The sequence below is a fragment of the Gossypium hirsutum genome, chromosome D07, assembly GCF_007990345.1.
Source record: "Gossypium hirsutum isolate 1008001.06 chromosome D07, Gossypium_hirsutum_v2.1, whole genome shotgun sequence".
NCBI lineage: Eukaryota > Viridiplantae > Streptophyta > Magnoliopsida > Malvales > Malvaceae > Gossypium > Gossypium hirsutum.
The window spans coordinates 2,651,301-2,672,590 of NC_053443.1; the positions used below are offsets into that span (position 1 = coordinate 2,651,301).

Genomic DNA, 21,290 nt, shown 5'->3' on the forward strand with positions numbered 1-21,290 from the left:
AGATCCTATGTACATGCCACATTACTAAAAAAAAGTATACATCACCAAAGTTATGCTGAAATCGGGATTGATCTGGATGTTGAACCGGAACCTTTGATTTCTATCAACCTGCGCACGGAAACAACTGTACGCTGAGTATTTCATTCTCAGTGGTATTACCATAATTCAAATTATAACAATAATAAACATATAATGCATAAATCGTATACACAAATTTAAATTCAATATCTCAACAATAGCAATCCATCAATCAATATCATATATCCACAATTTGAATTAGGACATATCATGAACCTTAGGTTCATTTTTAAATCTCATATCACATTTCAATTCACCATTCAACTTTTCATTTCATTTCAATAGCTCGATTGATCAACTCATTCAGTTTTTCTTTTCATTATTTACCGTGTTAACAAAACTCGGGCTTTGGCGGATGCACGGATCCAACCAAACACACCAGAATGGCACCCAGTGCCTCATCGGATAGTTCGAAGCAATAGTTGACACCCAGTGTTTCATCGACTCGAGGTCGAAGTATCCCTGAACTCTTCCAATCCTATGGCATGCTAACTATATCCGACTCAGCCAGACTAATTAAGAGTGTCTCTAAATTCACATTTCAATTTAATTTCACTTTTTTTTCTGACTTTCAATCACAAATAAATTCAAATTCACTTTCCACTTTCCATTCAATATACAATTCACATATTCATAATTTAATTCACTTTATTCAATTCATAACTTTAATTTATTTTCCAATCAAATTCAAACTATTAATTACTTTTCAAATTCTCATATATTTCTTCATTCAATTCAATTTGATTCAATTCAAATTAATATTATCATTTCAATTACTTACCTAATTTTACTTACCATACATATAAATTTAAATATCGCATTTACTAATAAATAATTTGAATTATAGTAATACAAACCGTAAATCTCCCGTTTTAATCCTCAATAGCTTTCTCCTTTCCTTTTGATGCTGATGCCTCGGGTTCTTTGTTAGCTACGAAAATAATAGTAATTTTCGCTATTAATTACAGCATTAAATTAAAATAAATAATTGAATTTCTAATCAATTCTTACCTTATTCCCAATTTAATCTTAACTAAGTTTACTTACTTTCCTAATTCAATTCACACTCTATTTCAATTCAAATTTTATCCAAACTCAAATTTAACTATTAAAATTTCAGCATATTTTCCTAATTTCGAATTTCCCTCAATTTAGTCCCTAAAACATAAAACTTATAGTTTCTTTTACAATTTAATCTTTTTATCAATTCTAATCAAAATTTCTATCAAATAAACCCTCAATTCTATCATCTATTCAACATAAACCCTATTCAAAAATCTATTAACTTTCAAAATTTCAACTTAAATCCAAGAGTATTTCACTCTATAATTCCAAAAACATCAAATTTATGAGAAAATGACTTGATTTAACTTACCAATTAACTTCAAGCTTCAAATCCCTAGTTTTTCCTTTTTCTTTTTTTTCTTTCTTTTTCCTTCCCCTGTTTCGAATGACTCTCTATTTCCTCTTTCTATCTTTTGTTCTTTATTCATTTTGTTCATTTTCCTAATTACTTTAAATTAAGCTATATTGACTAAATAAAAATCTAATTAAACACACAACTAGCCTCGTAAATACTTCTAATAATTATTTTCGAACTTAATTTACTAAGACGGAGGCCCGATATTATACTTTTCTGATGCCCGTGAATTTTGGGCCATTACATTTTTAGCTAACGACACTTTGGTATTGTTCATAAAGGTTGAGATCTTCGACTTTGAAGGTTCAGGTTTGAGTTTCATCGAGTTCCATCATTTGTAATTATATTTTGTCAGTCTCCTCCCAACCATATGTAAGTTTTGTTTAATTTTTTCTGGTTTAGTTCAACTTTTGTCCAATTTTTCATATGTTATGTATTGTATTGGTTGGATTTTACATTGTAATTGATCGAACATATATTTATATTTGTACATGTGTTGTAGTTGTAATTGTATTGTCTTTGTACTATTAGAACTTTTAAAAAAATGGTTTTTTTTTATGAATTTATTTTTTCTACTATTTTGATCTAATAATTGAAGTCTAAATAATAACATCATACAAAAGTATTAAATCAATTTTATGACATTTTTTAAATATAAAAATTTGATCATGCAACCAGTTTAAAATTGTTTGAAAGTGTTCATAGGTCATGTGGTCCATCAAACCGTTTATATATATGTTATGGTTAAATATAAATAAATAATATTTTTATTGCTTTCAAACAGTAAAATGAACTTTTTAGATAGGCCTAAGTAAGTCGGGCTCAAGTTTAAAATTTTTATTTGGAATTAAGTCCTACTCAATCCATAAACACATTTCCTCCACTCTATGAAATAGAGTTAAAGAATCTTAGGATCTTAGGTTTATATAGGAAATCTTGCAAGTCTAGTCTCACATTATTACTTGCTTATTTGGTTCATCATATCTCGAGTTTGGAATTCATGCTCGTCAGCTCATTATCATTGCTCGAAAATCTCCCCTTTTCTTTATTAGTATTGATTTTCAAACTCAAGCAGTCTCTTAAGCTTTACTAGATAGGGTGAAAAGAAAATTGGAATGATAAAAAAATGAATGGGTACGAAACTAGAAGGATGGAAAACATAATTTTCTTTCCATGTGTCATTGGTGGGAGATGGAAAAATGGAAAGAAAATTTTATTTTCATCCATTGCTGCTCGGTAAAGTTGAAAAATGGAAGAAAATAAAATAATATAAAATATTTAAAAAACGCATAATTTGGAATTAACTTATGCATTTTATCGTTTTCTTTTATCTCATCATTCTAATTTAAAATGATTAATTTTTCTACATTAGGATGAAAAATGGTCTATTTTTTTCTTTTTTTTACATAAATAACTAAAAAATAGTGAAAAAAAAATCAAATAGTAGACAACAAACCCAAATCAAAGAGAAAGGAAAATAACGTAAGTTGTGCGTCATATTTTTACATATGTCTATCAACTCCCTTTTATACTTCCAAATTATCTTTTAACTTATCAACCATCTTTCATGCAAAGTAATTAGGGTAAGCATTTGGTTGATTCGGTTTTATAAATGATATATTATATTGTATAAACTATTTCAAATTATTATACAAATATAAATAAAATTATCAGTTGTAAGATTTATTTGATCATCTGATTGAATTTAACAAATAAATTAATTTTCAAATTAATTATTTTAAAATCAACTAAGCTAGACCGAGTTAACTAAATTTGAATCATTAGATTAATTTATTGGTTTAAACCAATTAATGCTAAGCTTAGTTTTATAAATTATATATATTTGATATTCTTTATGCCTATTTTATGATCTGTGTTCGAGGTATATATATTATAATATAATTTTAAATAAAATAAAATATTATCACTTAAATAGATGGAGCCGTTGCTATTTTTAGCATTGTAAGGCTTTCACCATTTGCTAATATGATGCACACTTACGATGATGATGTTACCAAAAGCTAAGGATTTGATACTTTGATGAAGTGTTGATGACCCATAAAAGCGAAGAACTATATTTGAAATTCTCTTCTTTTCTTCATCATCACATCTACCCATGAAGTTATAGTAGAAGAAAAAATGGCAGAGGTTTGTCCCTCTTCAACAAACACTATCCGCAATTATATGACTCTTTCATGAATCAACTTCCTTTCATTTTCGATTTCAACAATACCTGAATTTTGCCCCTTAAGAATACTTGTGAGAAGCTGCTTGCTTACAAACAAGTTGTTGAATATATTGGTGTATATCCCACATCATTGGGATACAAACAGACGAGGGGAGAAGCAGCCTATAAAACAAGCGGGCTTAAACGAAACAAAGCATACCTTTCTCGGCCTTTTGGCTAAGATCAAGTGTAGTATCTGTTCTTATCAGTTTAATATCTGATACGTGAGCCATTGGCTCACATGATATTAAATTTATTTTTTGAGGTGGAGGGTCCATTGCAGTAGCTTGCTACTGGGACTTTCGAGTGTCGCCCAAGCGTTGCACTATTGCTCGGGCCTGGCGCACACCGACCAATTATAGTTTAAATGCTGACCTTTACTAAATATTGGCCTTCTTAATTCAGACTTTGTCAGCCATAAAAGTTATTATATATTACTTTGCCTTTTTACTCCGAAATTCTTCTCGTTGAAATCTTTAGAAAACATTTATGGGCTTATGTAAAAATGGAACAGTTGATTTTTAAGGTTTATGCATTATCTGCTGAATTATGCTATGTTGGAACCTAAATTGATTTGCAAATGTTGTGACTTAAATGGATGGAGCAGTGGCTACTTTTAGCATTGTATGTCACTTTTCTCACCTACTGCTAATATGATAGTAGCTTCCATTTCACGTACAATTACGATGAAGTGGTACTCAAAGCCCAAGTGTATGAAAAAGTGTGAATCATAAAAGCAAAGAATTATGTTTCTTTCTTAGCCTGAACTTTTCTCCATCGTCTCCCCCACGAAAGTTAAAACAGAAGCAAAATTCGCAGAGATTTGTCCCCACTTCAACAAACATTTTCTCCTATAATGACGACTGTTTCATGAAGTTATAATCAGGACTTCTATAAGAGAGAATTTTGTTAGTTTTGAGTAGAAACTTCTTTGATTAGGCCTATATCCCACATCGCTGGGATACAAACAGACGAGGAGAAAAGCAGCTTATAAAAGAAGCGGGGTTAGACAGACAAAAGCATACCTTTCTCGGCCTTTTGGCTAAGATCAAGTGTAGTATCTGTTCTTATCAGTTTAATATCTGATACGTGGGCCAATAGCCCACACGATATTAAATTTATGTTTTGAGGGGGAGAGTCCATCACAGTAGCTTGCTACTGGAACTCTCGAGCGTCGCCCAAGTGTTGCACTATTTCTTGGGCCCGGCGCACTCCGACCAATTTAGTGCGAATCATCTTTTGTATAGTTCATATTCGTATTTTAATGTAATTATCTTAATATTATAGTGACTACGTTTAAATACATTTCTTTCTTTTTACCATCGATTCTTTATGTGATTAATTTTATTGAAGTTATTGAATCATCACTCGACATAACAATCGTCTTAATATTTTTTTTAATAATCTAATTTTTGCAAGTATAAATTTTTGAATATGCAGTCGAGGATCTCTTTATTATATTACTGAACAATTATCTTTATAAACCAAACTGGTTTTTTCAAAAAGGATTTCTAAAACCCCTAAGATGTTATACCTTTTGACTGGTCCATAAACACATTGGGCTTACATATAATCCCAAGCAGGAATTTCTATAAATTTGAGTGGGTGTAGTATTAGTGTTATATATAATTATATTGGTTTATTATATATCATTTTAATTATTTATTATATACCCATCTAACAATTTTCTTCATATATTTCACCTAATTTCGCCGTAATCATATTCCATTTCGGAGCTATTTTTTTATCTCAGTACCAAATCTGTAGAATATGTATGAGATACAAATAACGTGTATATACGTTTAATTTTTAATTTTATCTTTCTATTTCTGAAATTTGAAAAATTAGTTCCTGTAATTTATCATTATCACATTATTTTACTTTAAGAAAATTTAGAAGTTGGTTTAATTGGGTAAATATTGTCTAGCTTTATTGTTATATTGTTTACTTGGATATCAATAGTTTAGGAATTTTTATGCACGAAATTCTATAATAAAAATAAACATTATAAATTTATTATTAATTGTATTCAACTCTCAATTTCTTTAAAAAAAATCAAGGATTAAATTCTGACAAATTAGAGAGATTTAACTTTTTAGTTTTGGTAGTGGATTAAACTATATATATTTAATATGATTGAATATTTTAAAAGAATATAAGGCCTTCAAGCGTGAGAAAATGTTCCAACCCAGAGAGAATTCAGCACCAAAAGATATTCATGCTAGAGTTTACATTGCTTTGCTTTTACCCTAAATTGTTTTAGATTTTATTTTTTATTTTTACATAATTGATGTGTTTAAATTATTTGTAATTTGGTCTACACTAGACACTATTAAATCATTTCCTTTTATTTATTTTCAAGATGACAATCTTTTTAATTCGATTTAATATAACGTTAGTTATTATTATCCATGGCATTCCATTAATGACAATTCGAAACATAAAGACATTATAGATTTGCATTCTAGATTAGAGTATCAATGGTCCGTTAGACATGCCAGGCACGTTGCATATTAGACCAACTATCTACAATATAGGCCACGTCTTACATGGATAATTTTGAAGCATCCATTATTTATGCCACAACCTTCGCTTTTTCTTTTAATGGTAAGTAAATTTGTCGCGATAAAAAGGTTTTTAATATTATAAATTCCTCTCTCTTTTTTATAACAAAATAAAATAAAAATTACGAATTAACAATAGCAGCAGGATTGGATAAGTCAACTAAAATATCTGAGGTACAATTCACCTTCCTTGATATTTATTTAAAGATTACTCTCTACTCGTGTCTACACAATTCTTAATCTTAAATTCGCATCACCAAATATTTGTTTGAAATAGTCAAAATAAAAGAAGTACAAAAACAAATAAATAATAATGCCAGATGATATAACCTGTGATCCGAGATTTGCTTATGACAACAACAAAGTGGCGAGCATGAATAGGAAGATGGTTTTACTCGTTATTTTTCATAAATATAAATAAATTCGTTGTTTTTAAATATAGATATAAAATTTTTTATAAGGGAAAATTAATGATATTGTTCAAACATTGATTTTGCAATATATATATATATATATATATAAATTGCATTCAAAATAGAAACATTAGTCATTAATAACGTATTAATTTACACAAATTTAACATATTAAATGTATATAACATACTTGCAGGAAGATTTAAGGCTAAAAAATTGATGATAAAAAAATTTGAATCTTAATTCAATTAACATCATTATTATTTATAATAATTAGAAGAACGTGGATTCGAGTGTAATTGAATGACTAATATAATTTATTTTGGTCAATTAAGTAGGATTTACCTCGACTTTTGTTAAAAAGATAAATCATCATATAAAAATTAAAGTTGTTGAAATCGAATTGAACTAATGGATATATCTAGAGTAAGATAAAAGTTTGATTGATTAGCAAATTGATATGAATAAAATTTTATATTTTTAAATAACTTTTATTTTAATATATTTTTTTAAATTTGAATCGGATGAATCAATTTAACTGATGATTTTTTAAACCTATAACCTCACCAATATTACCACCAAAACATGGATCAAAATAATATAATCATTAAGCCTACCTTAATCAGTAGTTGAGAGTTCGATCCCAATCTCGGGCATAGAACAATTTTGAAACTCGTAACTAATATTTATCCCTTAATTAGCCTACGAAGATTAATTACTTAACTTATTCCAATATATCTGATAGATAAATAATAATAATAAATCCCTGAGCGACAGCAAATCTAATACAATAATATTAGTCCACGTTGGACAATGTCCAGCGCAGCTTATTTTTCACGCAATCTGCCTTGCATAACTTTCTTCCTCGCCAAATAGAAATTTTCTCTTTCTGTAACAGCCTGATTTTGGGTCTAGTCGGAATAGTGGTTTCAAGACCACAAATCCGACAAGGAAATGTGTAATGACCTGAATTTTCAAAGGTGTCGAAACGATGCTTCGAGATCACTAAATTCGACAAATGAATAAAAAATATTATTAATTTAGCGAATATAAGTTAAATGTGAAGTTAGGAAAAATTTTGAAATAGTGAATAGTGCACTAGAAATAAATATTAAAATAATTAGAATAGAAAAAAAACGAGGTATTGAGACCTCAGAGATTTTAAACCAAGCCATAAATATTTTTATAAATATTTATGGAGTGTTAAAAAGTTAGTATTAAAGTTTTGTCAAGAAATTTTAAAGTTCCGATAATTAATTGAACAAAAAGGACTAATTTGTAACAAATGCAAAATTATAGAAAATGATTAAATAGCTTAAATGATAAAATGAAGAGGGCTTAAAAGGAAAATGGACCCAAGTTCTATTTGGGCTGGACGGTAAAGGTATGAAATCAGCAAGAAAGTAAGGAGAATTAAGGGAAAAATTGGAATATTGCAAAATTTGCTTAATAAAGTTAGGACCAAAGTTGAATTATCTAGATTTCTCTTCATTTTTCTGCATCCTCATCAGCTAAAACACCATGGAAGGGTTTTTTCAAGCTGGTTCTTCATATTTTTACTGCAAGTAAGTTCAATTCTTGATCATTTCTTGAAGTTTTTGTGTTTTTATGACTTTTACAACTAGGCCCACTTGTTGAATTCATTAGTTTTTGATTCTATGAAAGAATTTGAAAGTTGCTATGAATATTTGCTGGAATTTTATGATGATATATAATGAAATTGAAGCTTTAATTTGTTTATGAGATGATTTTATTAGGTAATTTCTATAGAAATTAATTTGTAGGACCTAATTGTGAAAAGGTTTGGAATTAAAGTCTAGTGCTAAAATTCTGATTTCCAAATGTTATAAAGTAGTTTAAAGTGATAGAATAAAGTGTTGATTGAGAAAAATCAGCTCAATTGAGAGGTTAATTGAGCAGGGATGAAATTATCATTTATTGAAAGCTTAGGGGAAAAATGGTAATTAACATTATGCATTAAAACAGTTTTGGACACCAGCAGCAGTCTAACTTTGAAAAATCACAAAAAATTGTAGAGATTTAATTAAAGGGTGAATAAAATATGAAATTAAAGCTTATTGAGTCTAGTTTCTTATAAAAGAAACGGTGTAAGCAATTGAATTGTAAACCATGAGATATAATTAATTTTGTGAGACAAGGTCAGAATGAATTCGGGTTCCCCTGTTCTGACTTTGTAAAATCATTAAAAATTGTAAAAAAATTATTATGAATTATAATTTATATGGTTAGAATTCTTAATGAGTCTATTTTTATAAGAAACAAACGGAAACATCATCCAAATTTTTTACAATGAGATAATTCATTTTTAGTGAAGAGTGGTCGGAACTGTCAGACAGCGAAACAGGGGAAATTTTAAAGAATAAACTGTACTATTTGGCTACACCAAAAATTATGAAAATTTTATGGTAAGAAGATATGTGAGTCTAGTTTCAGGGAAAATTAACGGATCTTAATTTGGAGCTCTATAGCTCCGGATAAAAATAATTTAGTGACCCTGACTCGGATAAACAGCTTTGAATATACATGTGAGTGAATAGTAAAATTATAGTTAATATTGTTTAAGTGTGTTATACACATTAAGGATGTGGAATGGACATGAGGAGGAGGAAAATTGGGAAATATATGAATGATTTGTGTATAAATGGTCATGTGTTTGATTATAATTGATAAACGATGAAATAGAAATGATGCTTATATTTGTGCATTATTGGTCATGGCTTAAGCTCATGTGTAATAGCCCGATTTTAGGCCTAGTCGGAACAGTGGTTTCGGGAACACAAATCCGACGAGAGAAAAAAAATGTAATGGCCTGAATTTTCAGAGGTGTCGGAACGGTGATTCGAGATCACTAAATTCGACAAATGGGTAGAAAATATTATTAATTTAGTAAGTATAAGTTAAATGTGAAATTAGGAAAATTTTTGAAATAGTGAATAGTGCACTAGAAATAAATATTAAAATAATTAGAATCGAAATGAGGTATCAAGATCTCGGGGATTTTAAACCGAGCCATAAATATTTTTATAAATATTTATGGAGTGTTAAAAAGTTAGTTTTAAAGTTTCGTGAAGAAATTTTAAAGTTCCGATAATTAATTGAACAAAAAGGACTAAATTGTAACAAATGCAAAATTTTGGGAAATGATTAAATAGCTTAAATGATAAAAGGAAAAGGGCTTAAAAGGAAATAGACCCAAGGTCTATTTGGGCTGGACGGCAAAGGCATGAAATCAGCAAGAAAGAGAGAAGAATTAAGGGCAAAATTGGAATATTGCAAAATTTGCTTAATAAAGTTAGGACCCAAGTGGAATTATCTAGATTTCTCTTCATTTTTCTGAATTCTCATCAGCTAAAACACCATGGAAGGGCTTCTTCAAGCTGGTTCTTCATATTTTTATTACAAGTAAGTTCAATTCTTGACTATTTCTTAAAATTTTTGTATTTTTATGACTTTTACAACTAGGCCCACTTGTTAAATTCATTAGTTTTTGATTTTATGAAAGAAGTTGAAAGTTGATATGAAAATGTGCTGAAAGTATATGATGATTTAGCATGGAATTAGAGCTTTAAATTGTTCATATGCTGATTTTATTGAAAGAATTGAATAGAAAGTGAATGTTTGGGACCTAATAGTAAAAGAGTTTGAAGATAGAGTTATATGTGGAAATTATAAATTTCAATAGTTGAGTAACAACTTATAATGTCTAGGTAAAGTATTAATTGAGAAAATTAGATTAATTGAGGGGTTAATTGAGAAAGGACCGAATTGTATAAACTGTGAAATTTGGGGCAAAATGGAAATCAACATTTTGAACTAAAGCAGTTTTGGACAGCAGCAGTAGTGTAACTTTGAAAAATCACCAAAAATTGTAGAGATTGAATTAGAGGATGAATAAAATATGAAACTAAAGCTTATTGAGTCTAGTTTCTTATAAAAGAAATGGTGTGAGCAATGGAATTGTAAATCATGAGATATAATAGATTTTGTGAGACAAGGTCAGAATGAATTCGGGTTCCCCTGTTCTGACTTTGGAAAATCATTAAAAATCGTACAAAAATTATTATGAGTTATAATTTATATGGTTAGAATCCTTAATGAGTCTATTTTTAGAAGAAACAAACGAAAACATCATCTGAATTCTGTACAATGAGATAATTAATTTTTAGTGAAGAGTGGTCGAAACTGTCAGACAGCGAAACAGGGGAAACTTTAAAGAATAAACTGTATTATTTGGCTCAACCAAAATTCTGAAAATTTTATGGTATGAATATATGTGAGTCTAGTTTCAGGAAAAATTAACGGATCTTAATTTGGAGCTCTGTAGCTCCGGGTAAAAATAATTTAGTGACTCTGACTCGGATAAACAGCTTTGAATATACATGTTAGTGAATATTGAAATTATGGTTAATGTTGTTTAAGTGTGTTATACACATTAAGGATGTGGAATGGAGAGGAGGAGGAGGAAAATTGGGAAATATATGAATGATTTGTGTATAATTGGTCATATGCTTGATTTTAATTGATAAAAGATGAAATATGAATTATACTTATATTTGTGCATTATTGGTCATGGCATGTGTGAAAATAAAGTTTCATAGTATGTGTGTATGGTATATTCAGTATATGATTTGGCATGAAATAATATCATGAATGGTTTATGAATTAACACATGTTGGTAAGCCTGATATATGAATAAATGATCAAATTGAGCGGAACGCTGGATTTGAGTACTTCTGATCAAGTGACAAAGTGATAAGTGGTAGCTTTAGCTACACTTATCTGATCAAGTGACAAGTGGAAAGTGATAAGCAATAGCTTCGGCTATACTTATCTGATCAAGTGACAAAGTGATAAAGTGATAGCTTCAGCTACACTTATCTGATCAAGTGACAAGTGGAAAGTGATAAGTGATAGCTTCGGCTACACTTATCTGATCAAGTGACAAGTGAAAAGTGATAAGTGATAGAGCTATACTTATCTGATCAAGTGACAAAGTGATAAGTGATAGCTTCAGCTACACTTATCTGATCAAGTGACAAGTGAAAAGTGATAAGTGATAGCTTCGGCTATACTTATCTGATCAAGTGACAAAGTGATAAGTGATAGCTTCAGCTACACTTATCTGATCAAGTGACAAGTGGAAAGTGATAAGTGATAGCTTCGGCTACACTTATCTGATCAAGTGATAAGTGATAGCTTCGGCTATACTTATCTGATCAAGAAACAAAGTGATAAGTGGCTACACTTATCTGATCAAGAAACAAAGTGATAAGTGGCTACACTTATCTGATCAGGGACAAGTGATAAGTGATCATACGTAAGGCCATAGTTATACTATGGCAAAGTGAAAGTGAAGTACTCAATTTTCCGTAACCGTTCCCTAATTTGATTAAGGATGGTAAGTGACAAATGGGCCCAAAAGAATTAAAGCAATTGGATAAGTGGTAGTGTATTTATACCAAGATGATGATGTTATTTAAAGCTAAAGTGATATCTTCATTGCAAAATTGAGAATTTCATAAATGTGTTAGTGAATGGTATAATCGATAAACGTTGAGTTAAATGGTAAATACGTATTAGTGTTAAACTTAGTGACATTGAATTGTACGTGAATTAAATGGAAATTGCTAGTGATATGATCTCAATTGTGAGCATGAGAAATTGCGAATTGAATGAAGTGGAAATGAAGCATTGAATTGCATGAGTATGTGACGGGTCTCGTAGGCCCTAATTATTATGATTATAATATTTCGAGGATATATTGTGAAAAGTTATAGAAGCATGTTAATTATTTTGAAAGTTTTTATTTAGATGAAATTTTATAACTCGGTTAAATACGCTTACAAGTGTATGTGTTTTGGTGATACCTCGTACCCTATTCCAGTATTGAATATGGGTAAGGGGTGTTACATCATGTGTGAAAATAAAGTTTCATAGTATGTGTGTATGGTATGTGATTTGGCATGAAATAATGTCATGAATGGTTTATCATGTGGTTAGTTCCAAAAAGAGTTATGTTTAAATACACTAGCTTGCAACTATGGTTAAATGATATGTTTATATCTTGTGTGATGCGCATAGGAAACAAGTGTGGAAAGATAATGAAATAGTAAGTTCATATGGCTGAAATTTAATGGTTAAATGTTAATTTCATGAATTATATGATGCATGATGAGATATATTTATTATTGAAAAAAAATACAAAATAAAAACAAAATATGTGAATCTTTAAAATGTATATGAACTGAAAAGTAATTAGTGATTTGAATTTGATTGGAAAATGAATAAATAAAAATATATATATGAATTGAATGAAAGTGAATTAAAGTATGAATAAGTGTGAATACGTGAATTGAGTATCGACTGAAAAGTGGTTTAAATTGAATCGAAGTATGATTACATGTGAATATCTGGAATATGTATTGGTAGATTAGGAAGTGGAAATTGAATTTGAATTGAAATGTGATTACTGAATAGAAATTGAAATGGTTTGAATTGAATTATTGAATTGAACTGGAATATTAAAATTGGTGAGTGATATGGATTTTATCTTGAAATTGAATAGAGAAAGTGAAAATTGATATGTGAGACTAATACTGAACTGAATCATGGAATACTGAATACTGTTATGTGTACTGCATTGAACTGTGAAAATCCTGAAGTAATGAATTACTGCAATACTGTGAAACTTATTGAAATAAGGAATTATAATTGATACTGAACTAAGATGGAACATTGTACTGAAAAGCGAATTAAATGCCCTATTAACTAGTCGGGCTAGTCGGATATAGTTGGCATGCCATAGGATATGGAAGAGTACGGGGTATTTTCCGGCTTACTGATCAGGCACTTATGTGCCGACTACGTTACTGTTACTGATTCGGCACTTTGTGTGTCGAATACTGTTACTGTTACTGTTACCGACTCGGCACTTTGTGTGTCGAATACTGTTACCGTTACTGTTACAGATTCAGCACTGTGTGTTGAATACTGTTACTGCTACCGTTACTGATTACTGTTTACTGGTGTGTTTGGTTGGAATCCGTGTTCTGCCAAGTCCGAGTCAAGTTAATAGGGGAAAATGAAATAAAGTTATTGATAAAACTAAATCTGAATGATATGACATATGTGAAAGGTTAAGAATTATGGTTCAAGAAACAGATAAGGATAATTTTTATTAAATAGATTTTGATAATATGAAGTAATGTAAAAATGAGAAGTGAAAATGAAATAATTTGAAATAGTGGAACAATACTTGAATTTAATTGAATACAAGCTATTGAGATATATTTGTTGATTTAATGTATGAATTGAGTATTTAAAGATTACAATTGTAAATTGAATATAAAAAAATGAATTGACAATGGAAACCGATGATGGATGAATTATTAAAATGTAATGGGAAATTGAAATGAATGTGAAATAGTCATTGAAAGACTAATGTTGTAAGGTTTTAGATATGAAATAAGATAAGTTATTGAATTGAGTAATATAAATGAAATATAGGAAATAATGATTTTATGAAATGATTATTGATGAAATGCATGAAATATATTAGGTATGTTTTAGTATTAGTTTTGTGTTCAATTATATTAGTAATTAGCCAAGGATTAATTTGGTACCAAATGTAATATTCCTATATCAGGTTCCTTAAGCCGAACATGGGTGTTACACTTTCCCTCTCTTTCTCTTTAAAATTCCGATGCAATCCCATTAGCAAAACCCAAAACAACTTCAAAAGAAAGTTATGTCTTGGCAGCAGTACGTTGACGAGCACTTGATGTGCGATATAGATGGTCAACCCATCCATCTTACTGCTGCTGCAATGATCGGCCACGACGGCAACGTTTGGGCCCAGAGCTCCACTTTCCCTCCGGTTCTCTTCCTCTTATAACGTTTCAATTTTGCGTTATCAGATGATTAGAGAAAAAGGGTTCTTAAAGTTCTTTTTGTGTGTGCTTGATGGTGTTTGTAGTTTACCCCTGAAGAAATAAGTGCAATCATGAATGATTTTGCTGAACCCGGTTCTCTGGCACCAACCGGATTATTCCTCGGTGGTGTATAATACATGGTGATCCAAGGTGAACCGGGTGCTGTAATAAGAGGAAAGAAGGTAATGTTTTTATAGTAAAATACCTTCTTAATTGAACCTATATTAGCAGCATGGTTTGATTGAAGTATATCACTGATACAGGGTGCCGGCGGTGCGACCGTGAAAAAGACCAACCAAGCACTGATCATCGGGATATATGATGAGCCTGTAACACCTGGTCAATGCAACATGATTGTGGAAAGGCTTGGGGATTATCTAATCGATCAGGGTGTTTAGTTAGTTTTCTGTTTGGTCATTGGTAATGTTCCTTCCATTTTGTCCCGTTTCCTTTATTTTGATATCAGATTATAATGGAGAGTTGGGTGTGAAGATGAAATGGTTTTTTTATGTTGGGAAATTTTATTTGTAAGGGAATTATTGAACTATATACTGAATGATTTTCTGTTATCTGCTTATATGCTATTGATGTTAATTTTTATATAAAACTAATTTGCTCATGTTCTCTTTCATTTTTATTAAGAACTTGCACTTAAATTTGTTATTAGCGGTCACTTTTCATAGATTAATATCTCGTTAATTAGTTTAGGGTGTTTTTTAAAAAAAAGAAGAAAAAGATACCTTTCACTGAAATTTTAGCTTTGGGTTCAAAATTATTTTTTCAATTCGAAAGGGTCTAAATTTTTAGGTACTAAATTATGACACGTGAAATTTTTTATGTAAAATTATATTTATAGGTTTTAGTTAAAATAGTAAATTAAGTTTAGAAGATTTTAATGCATCAGAGTTTATATAATTTTAACCCTTGTTAATGCAGATTTCTAATTTTAGCTTTAAATTTGTGAAAAGAAAACATAGATTGAATACTAAATTGCATGTTGCAAGAATCATGCACCACCTGACACAATTTCGTTAAAAAGAAATGAGTATAAAGGTGTGATGCATATATGATAGGCGGCACACCTAGTATTCCTCCCCTATTCTCCTATCCGGCTTATTTTAAATATTTATCAAAATATCTAAATTTTATATATTACTTTTAATTACAAAAAAGTACCAAACAATTTTGTCCACATCATTTTTTTGCTATACTACATTAACAAAATAAATATATCTTATAAATTCTAACTCTAACTCAATGGTTTCATTCACAACTTCCATCTCAATGGTTTAATCTTTTACCTACATAAAATATATATATTAAAATAATAAAAATAACATGCCAATAAAAAAATAACAAAAACATAACATAAACGATACATAATAAATATGAATATTTTTATTATTATTTTAAAATGATAATAAGTAAAATGTTTTGGTTTAAAATATAATATATATAATAACATTTCAACTTAATTATTGTCAAAAAACATAAATTTTTTTTACATAAAATTTCAAAAGAAATTTCATTTTTAACATTTATAAAAAACATAAAATTAAATTTAAAAGCATAAATTCTTATTCTCAATTATAAAATCTTAAAAAATTAGAACATATAAACTAATTCCTAATTTATCTCGTAAATTTCAAATTTCATATCAATGAATCTTCACTTACATGAAAAATAAATAATCAAAAAAACATGTCAAATAATTTTCATAAAAAATAAATCAAATCAACCCTAAAACACACATAAATAAATTACATAAGAAAATGAAATATTCTTTGTACATAACATAAATAGACTTTTTTACTTCAACAAACATTAAAAATAAAAAATAAATACAAACATACCTTAATAGCTCTTTTTAACCAAATAATACCTTATAAAAATGAACCAGATGGGAGAGTATGGGGAGAAAAATACTAGGTGTGTCGCCTATCAGATAAGACTACTCCTATACTCTTTTTTTTTAACGAAATTATATCAGAATCAAGGTGGTGCAAGGTGGACCATTCTCCATCCATTTAATGTACTATTTTAATACATAATTATTACAATATGCTAAAGAACCCTTAAAATTCGGCTGCAGTTTTGTCGGTAAATGTATTTTCCCTTACTAAACTAGTAACTAAATCTATAACTTAGGCAGCGTATTTGTCTGCACTACAAGAAAAATAAAATTTTAAAAATACAATATTTCATGTCGTTGCGACATTGTAGTCGTAACTGGTTGGAACATTTGCAAAACTAGAGATAAGAAATGGCTAATATTTGCTTTCGAATTGGGTGGGGTGCGCCAGGCCCGAGCAATAGTGCAACGCTTGGGCGACGCTTAAGAGTCCCAATAGCAAGCTACTGTGACGGACCCTCCCCCTCAAAAAATAAATTTAATATCATGTGAGCCAATGGCCCACGTATCAGATATTAAACTGATAAGAACAGATACTACACTTGATCTTAGCCAAAAGGCCGAGAAAGGTATGCTCTGTTTCCTGTAAGCCCGCTTCTTTTATAGGCTGCTTCTCCTCTCGTCTTTTTGTATCCCAACTATGTGGGATATACACCAATATATTCAGCAACTTGTTTGTAAGCAAGCAGCTTCTCACCAGTTTCGTTGAAATCGAAAATGAAAAAGAAGTTGATTCATGAAACAGTCATATATCCTTTAAATCTCTTCAGAATTAGGGTATGTTGGCTCTTCTCCAGTCAAAATCTCTTCTTCTCACCAAGAACTGGTGTTGGCAATCCCCATTTAAGCCGAATAAAAGAACAAACAAACCTTTGGGAGAAAAAAAATAAGTTTAGTAGAAGGGAAAGTGAAGAAATTGAGTGAGAATGAAATAGAAAAACTGACTCTCTTTTTTTATTTAATTTTTTTAACCTGTAAGTTTTAAAATACTGATTCCAAATTACATATGTAGCTCATGAGTTAGAACCGCGAAGATTCAGGCAGAGGTTCGCGAGGCTTGAATCTCAGATGTCATCTTTACCAACAGATCTCCGGACATGATTGATTAGCATGGAGAACTGGCAATGGACTTAAAGTTACAATGATGGGTTTTGGTATGGGTAGATGACGACCAACCTGGTAGAGGCGGTCAACTCTGTATTGAGGCGCACACGTCATCTACTGATTTCTGTTGTTTTCTCGGCAACATTCTATAGGTTGGTCACATTGATGCCTAGGATGAAGTTGAGACTGTAACAGCCCGATTTTGGGTCTAGTCGGCATAGTGGTTTTTGGACCACAAATCCGACGAGGAAAAATGTAATGCCCTGAATTTTCAAAGGTGTCAGAACGGTGATTCGATATCACTAAATTTGACAAATGAGTATAAAATATTACTAATTTAGTGAGTATAAGTTAAATGTGAAGTTAGGAAAAATTTTGAAATAGTAAATAGTGCACTAGAAATAAATATTAAAATAAATAGAATCGAAAACGAGGTATTGAGACATCGGAGATTTTAAACCGAGCCATAAATATTTTTATAAATATTTATGGAGTGTTAAAAAGTTAGTATTAAAGTTTCGTCAAGAAATTTTAAAGTTCCGATAATTAATTGAACAAAAAAGACTAAATTGTAACAAATGCAAAATTATAAGAAATGATTAAATAGCTTAAATGATAAAAGGAAAATGGCTTAAAAGGAAAATAGACCCAAGGTCTATTTGGGTTGGACAGCAAAGACATAGAATCAGCAAGAAAGTAAGGAGAATTAAGGGCAAAATTGGAATATTTTTACTGTAAGTAAATTCAATTCTTGATTATTTTTACTAGTAATGCCTTGTACCCTATTTAACGTATTTAACTAAATGTAACAACCCTTACCCGTATCCAACACAAAAATTTCAAGAAATAATCAAAAATTGAACTTACTTACAGTAAAAATATGAAGAACCAACTTGAAGAAACCCTTCTATGGTGTTTTAGCTAATGAGAATGCAGAAAAATAAAGAGAAATCTAGATAATTCCACTTTGGTCCTAACTTTATTAAACAAATTTTGCAATATTTCAATTTTGCCCTTAATTCTCCTTACTTTCTTGCTGATTTTATGTCTTTGCCGTCCAGCCCAAATAGACCTCGGGTCTATTTTCCTTTTAAGCCCTCTTCCTTTTATCATTTAAGCTATTTAATCATTTCCTATAATTTTGAATTTGTTACAATTTAGTCCTTTTTGTTCAATTAATTATTGGAACTTTAAAATTTCTTAACGAAACTTTAATATTAAATTTTTAACACTCCATAAATATTTATAAAAATATTTATGGCTCGGTTTAAAATCTCCGATGTCTCAATACCTCGTTTTCGATTCTATTTATTTTAATATTTATTTCTAGTGCATTATTCACTATTTCAAAATTTTTCCTAACTTCACATTTAACTTATACTCACTAAATTAATAATATTTTCTACTCCTCAAATTTAGTGATCTCGAATCACCGTTCTGACACCTTTGAAAATCCAGGGCATTACATTTTTCCTCGTCGGATTTGTGGTCCAAAAACCACTATTCCGACTAGACCCAAAATTGGGCTGTTACAGAGACAAGCTAAGTAGATTGAGGTCGAACACATGTACGTTGAGGCCGTCCGAAAGGCCGTGGCGGTAAATAGTCGAAGGGCACAAACAATGAATGTAAAATTGTATTCATGTGACTTGGAGACTTTCCAAGTTCAAGGGTACATCGCCCGTCGTTCGGGTCTTCCACTTAGGTCGTACGCAGTTGATCTGCGAAACAGGCGATGCGAATGCGTGATATTTCAGACTCTTCGATATTCGTGTGCGCATGTTCATGCAGTGTGTGCGAGAATAAACTTAAATGTTGAACAATTTATAGACGAGATCTACACGTTACAATGCACATTGTGTATATGGGGGAACGAATTTCTTGTAATGTTCGATGTCTCGAATTGGGAAGTTCCACCGCCTGCTTTCGAGATGGTGTCTGACCGTAGTCTCCGCAGACACCTTAAAGGTCGACCACAATCGACAATAATTCAAAATGACATGGACGTTAGGGAGACGGGCGAACCCAAACTGTGCACTGTGTGTCGAACATCCGGACACAACCGATCAACTTGCCCACACCCTATTTGTGTTTCTTGCCAATCGTCTTGTAATGTCGGATTCGAAGATGACGAATGATATATTATTGAGCGCATGTTCTTGTAAAAATATTATAAAAATATGAAAAATTATACAAATGATATACTTTATTCAAATTATATACTTGATTAAATATAATACAATATACATACATATTTAATTTAAAACACATTAAAATGAAATAAATAACAATGAGAGAAAAATTAATATGAAAAAAATGTAAATTAAAATGGAAAGAAAGATAATTTAAATAAAAATAGAAAAAAGTAAATTTAAATGAAATGAGAAAAAAATAAATTAAAATGGAAAGAAAGATAATTTAAATGAAATGAGAAAAAAATTAAATTAAAATGGAAAGAAAGATAATTTAAATGAAAGAAGAAAAAAATTAAATTTAAATGGGAAGATAGATAATTTAAATGAAATAATAAAAAAATTAAATTAAAATGGGAAGATAGATAATTTAAATGAAATGAGAGAAAAAAAATTAAATTTAAATGGGAAGATAGATAATTTAAATGAAATGAGAAAAAAAAATTTAAATGAAATGAAACTGAAATAGAAATGAAATGAAAAAAAAAATGAAATGACATCTTAGACCAGGCCTGGGAAATGGAGTGCCAGTGGCCGGCACCAGCAAGCCTACTCCCTAAGATTTGACCTAACATTTCAAGCCTAAAAAACCCAAAAATGATAATTTTTTTAATTTAAATAAAATTTAAAATTTTGTAATGGAATGATATTTAAATTGAAAAAAATTAAAATAAAATATGAAAAATTTTAAATGACCCTGATATTGAGACTACTTCTAATTAATATGAAATGAATTGAAAAAAATTGAATTGAAAAAAGATTAATGAAATGAAATGTTAAATGAAATATGAATATGAAATGAAATGTAATTTGTAATGAATATAAAATGAAATGAGATGTTAAATGAATATAAAATGAAATGATGATTATGAAATGGAATGAAAGTTTAAATGAAAATAAATTATAAATTTAAATGAAAACAAAAACTGAAATGAAAATTAAAATTTTGGAATGAGAAATAATTAAGTTTAAATGGAAAAAATAAATTTAAATGAAATGAAAATGAAAATACAAATGAAATGAAAATGAAAAAATGAAATGAATTGGAAATATAAATAAAATGAAAAAAAAAAGTTGAAAGGACTTGTTAGGCCTAGCCTGCGTCTGCATGGGTAATGCAGTGTCAGTGGCCGACACTAGCAAGCTTATTTCCAGTATTTGACCCAACATTCCAGGCTTAAAATACCTCTAAAAAAAATAACAATAAAATGAGATTTTTTTTAATTTAAATGAAATTTAAGATTTTGATATTTTTATATGCTGCCATGTCGTTGGCGCCTCCCTATGAGGCACTTTTAATGGCGCCTCTCTATGAGACTCAATTAGTGGTGCCTACCTGATAGGCGCCACTTGAAAACTCATTTTCCTCCCGTATTTTGACCTGTTGACCGTATTTTGACTTGTATTTATATTTAAATATTTTTTAAA

The 21,290-nt window shown here is 29.8% G+C and overlaps 1 protein-coding gene, 3 non-coding genes and 1 pseudogene across 4 annotated transcripts; 4 read left to right on the forward strand and 1 right to left on the reverse strand.

The window, feature by feature from the left end:
• The first annotated feature begins 3,881 nt into the window (after positions 1 to 3,881).
• On the forward strand, positions 3,882 to 4,077 carry LOC121219766 (U2 spliceosomal RNA). Its single transcript, XR_005916657.1, has one exon. It is a non-coding gene; the product is annotated as a U2 spliceosomal RNA (small nuclear RNA).
• A 669-nt stretch (positions 4,078 to 4,746) lies between these two features.
• LOC121219777 (U2 spliceosomal RNA) lies at positions 4,747 to 4,942 on the forward strand. The gene has a single exon (XR_005916668.1). It is a non-coding gene; the product is annotated as a U2 spliceosomal RNA (small nuclear RNA).
• A 9,340-nt stretch (positions 4,943 to 14,282) lies between these two features.
• On the forward strand, positions 14,283 to 15,163 carry LOC107956588 (profilin-3-like; annotated as a pseudogene).
• Positions 15,164 to 16,943: 1,780 nt separating this feature from the next.
• LOC121219755 (U2 spliceosomal RNA) lies at positions 16,944 to 17,139 on the reverse strand. The gene has a single exon (XR_005916646.1). It is a non-coding gene; the product is annotated as a U2 spliceosomal RNA (small nuclear RNA).
• A 2,096-nt stretch (positions 17,140 to 19,235) lies between these two features.
• On the forward strand, positions 19,236 to 19,808 carry LOC107955980 (uncharacterized). The gene has a single exon (XM_016891747.1). It carries the CDS (start codon positions 19,236 to 19,238, stop codon positions 19,806 to 19,808), a length of 573 nt encoding a protein of 190 aa, XP_016747236.1.
• Positions 19,809 to 21,290: the final 1,482 nt, after the last annotated feature.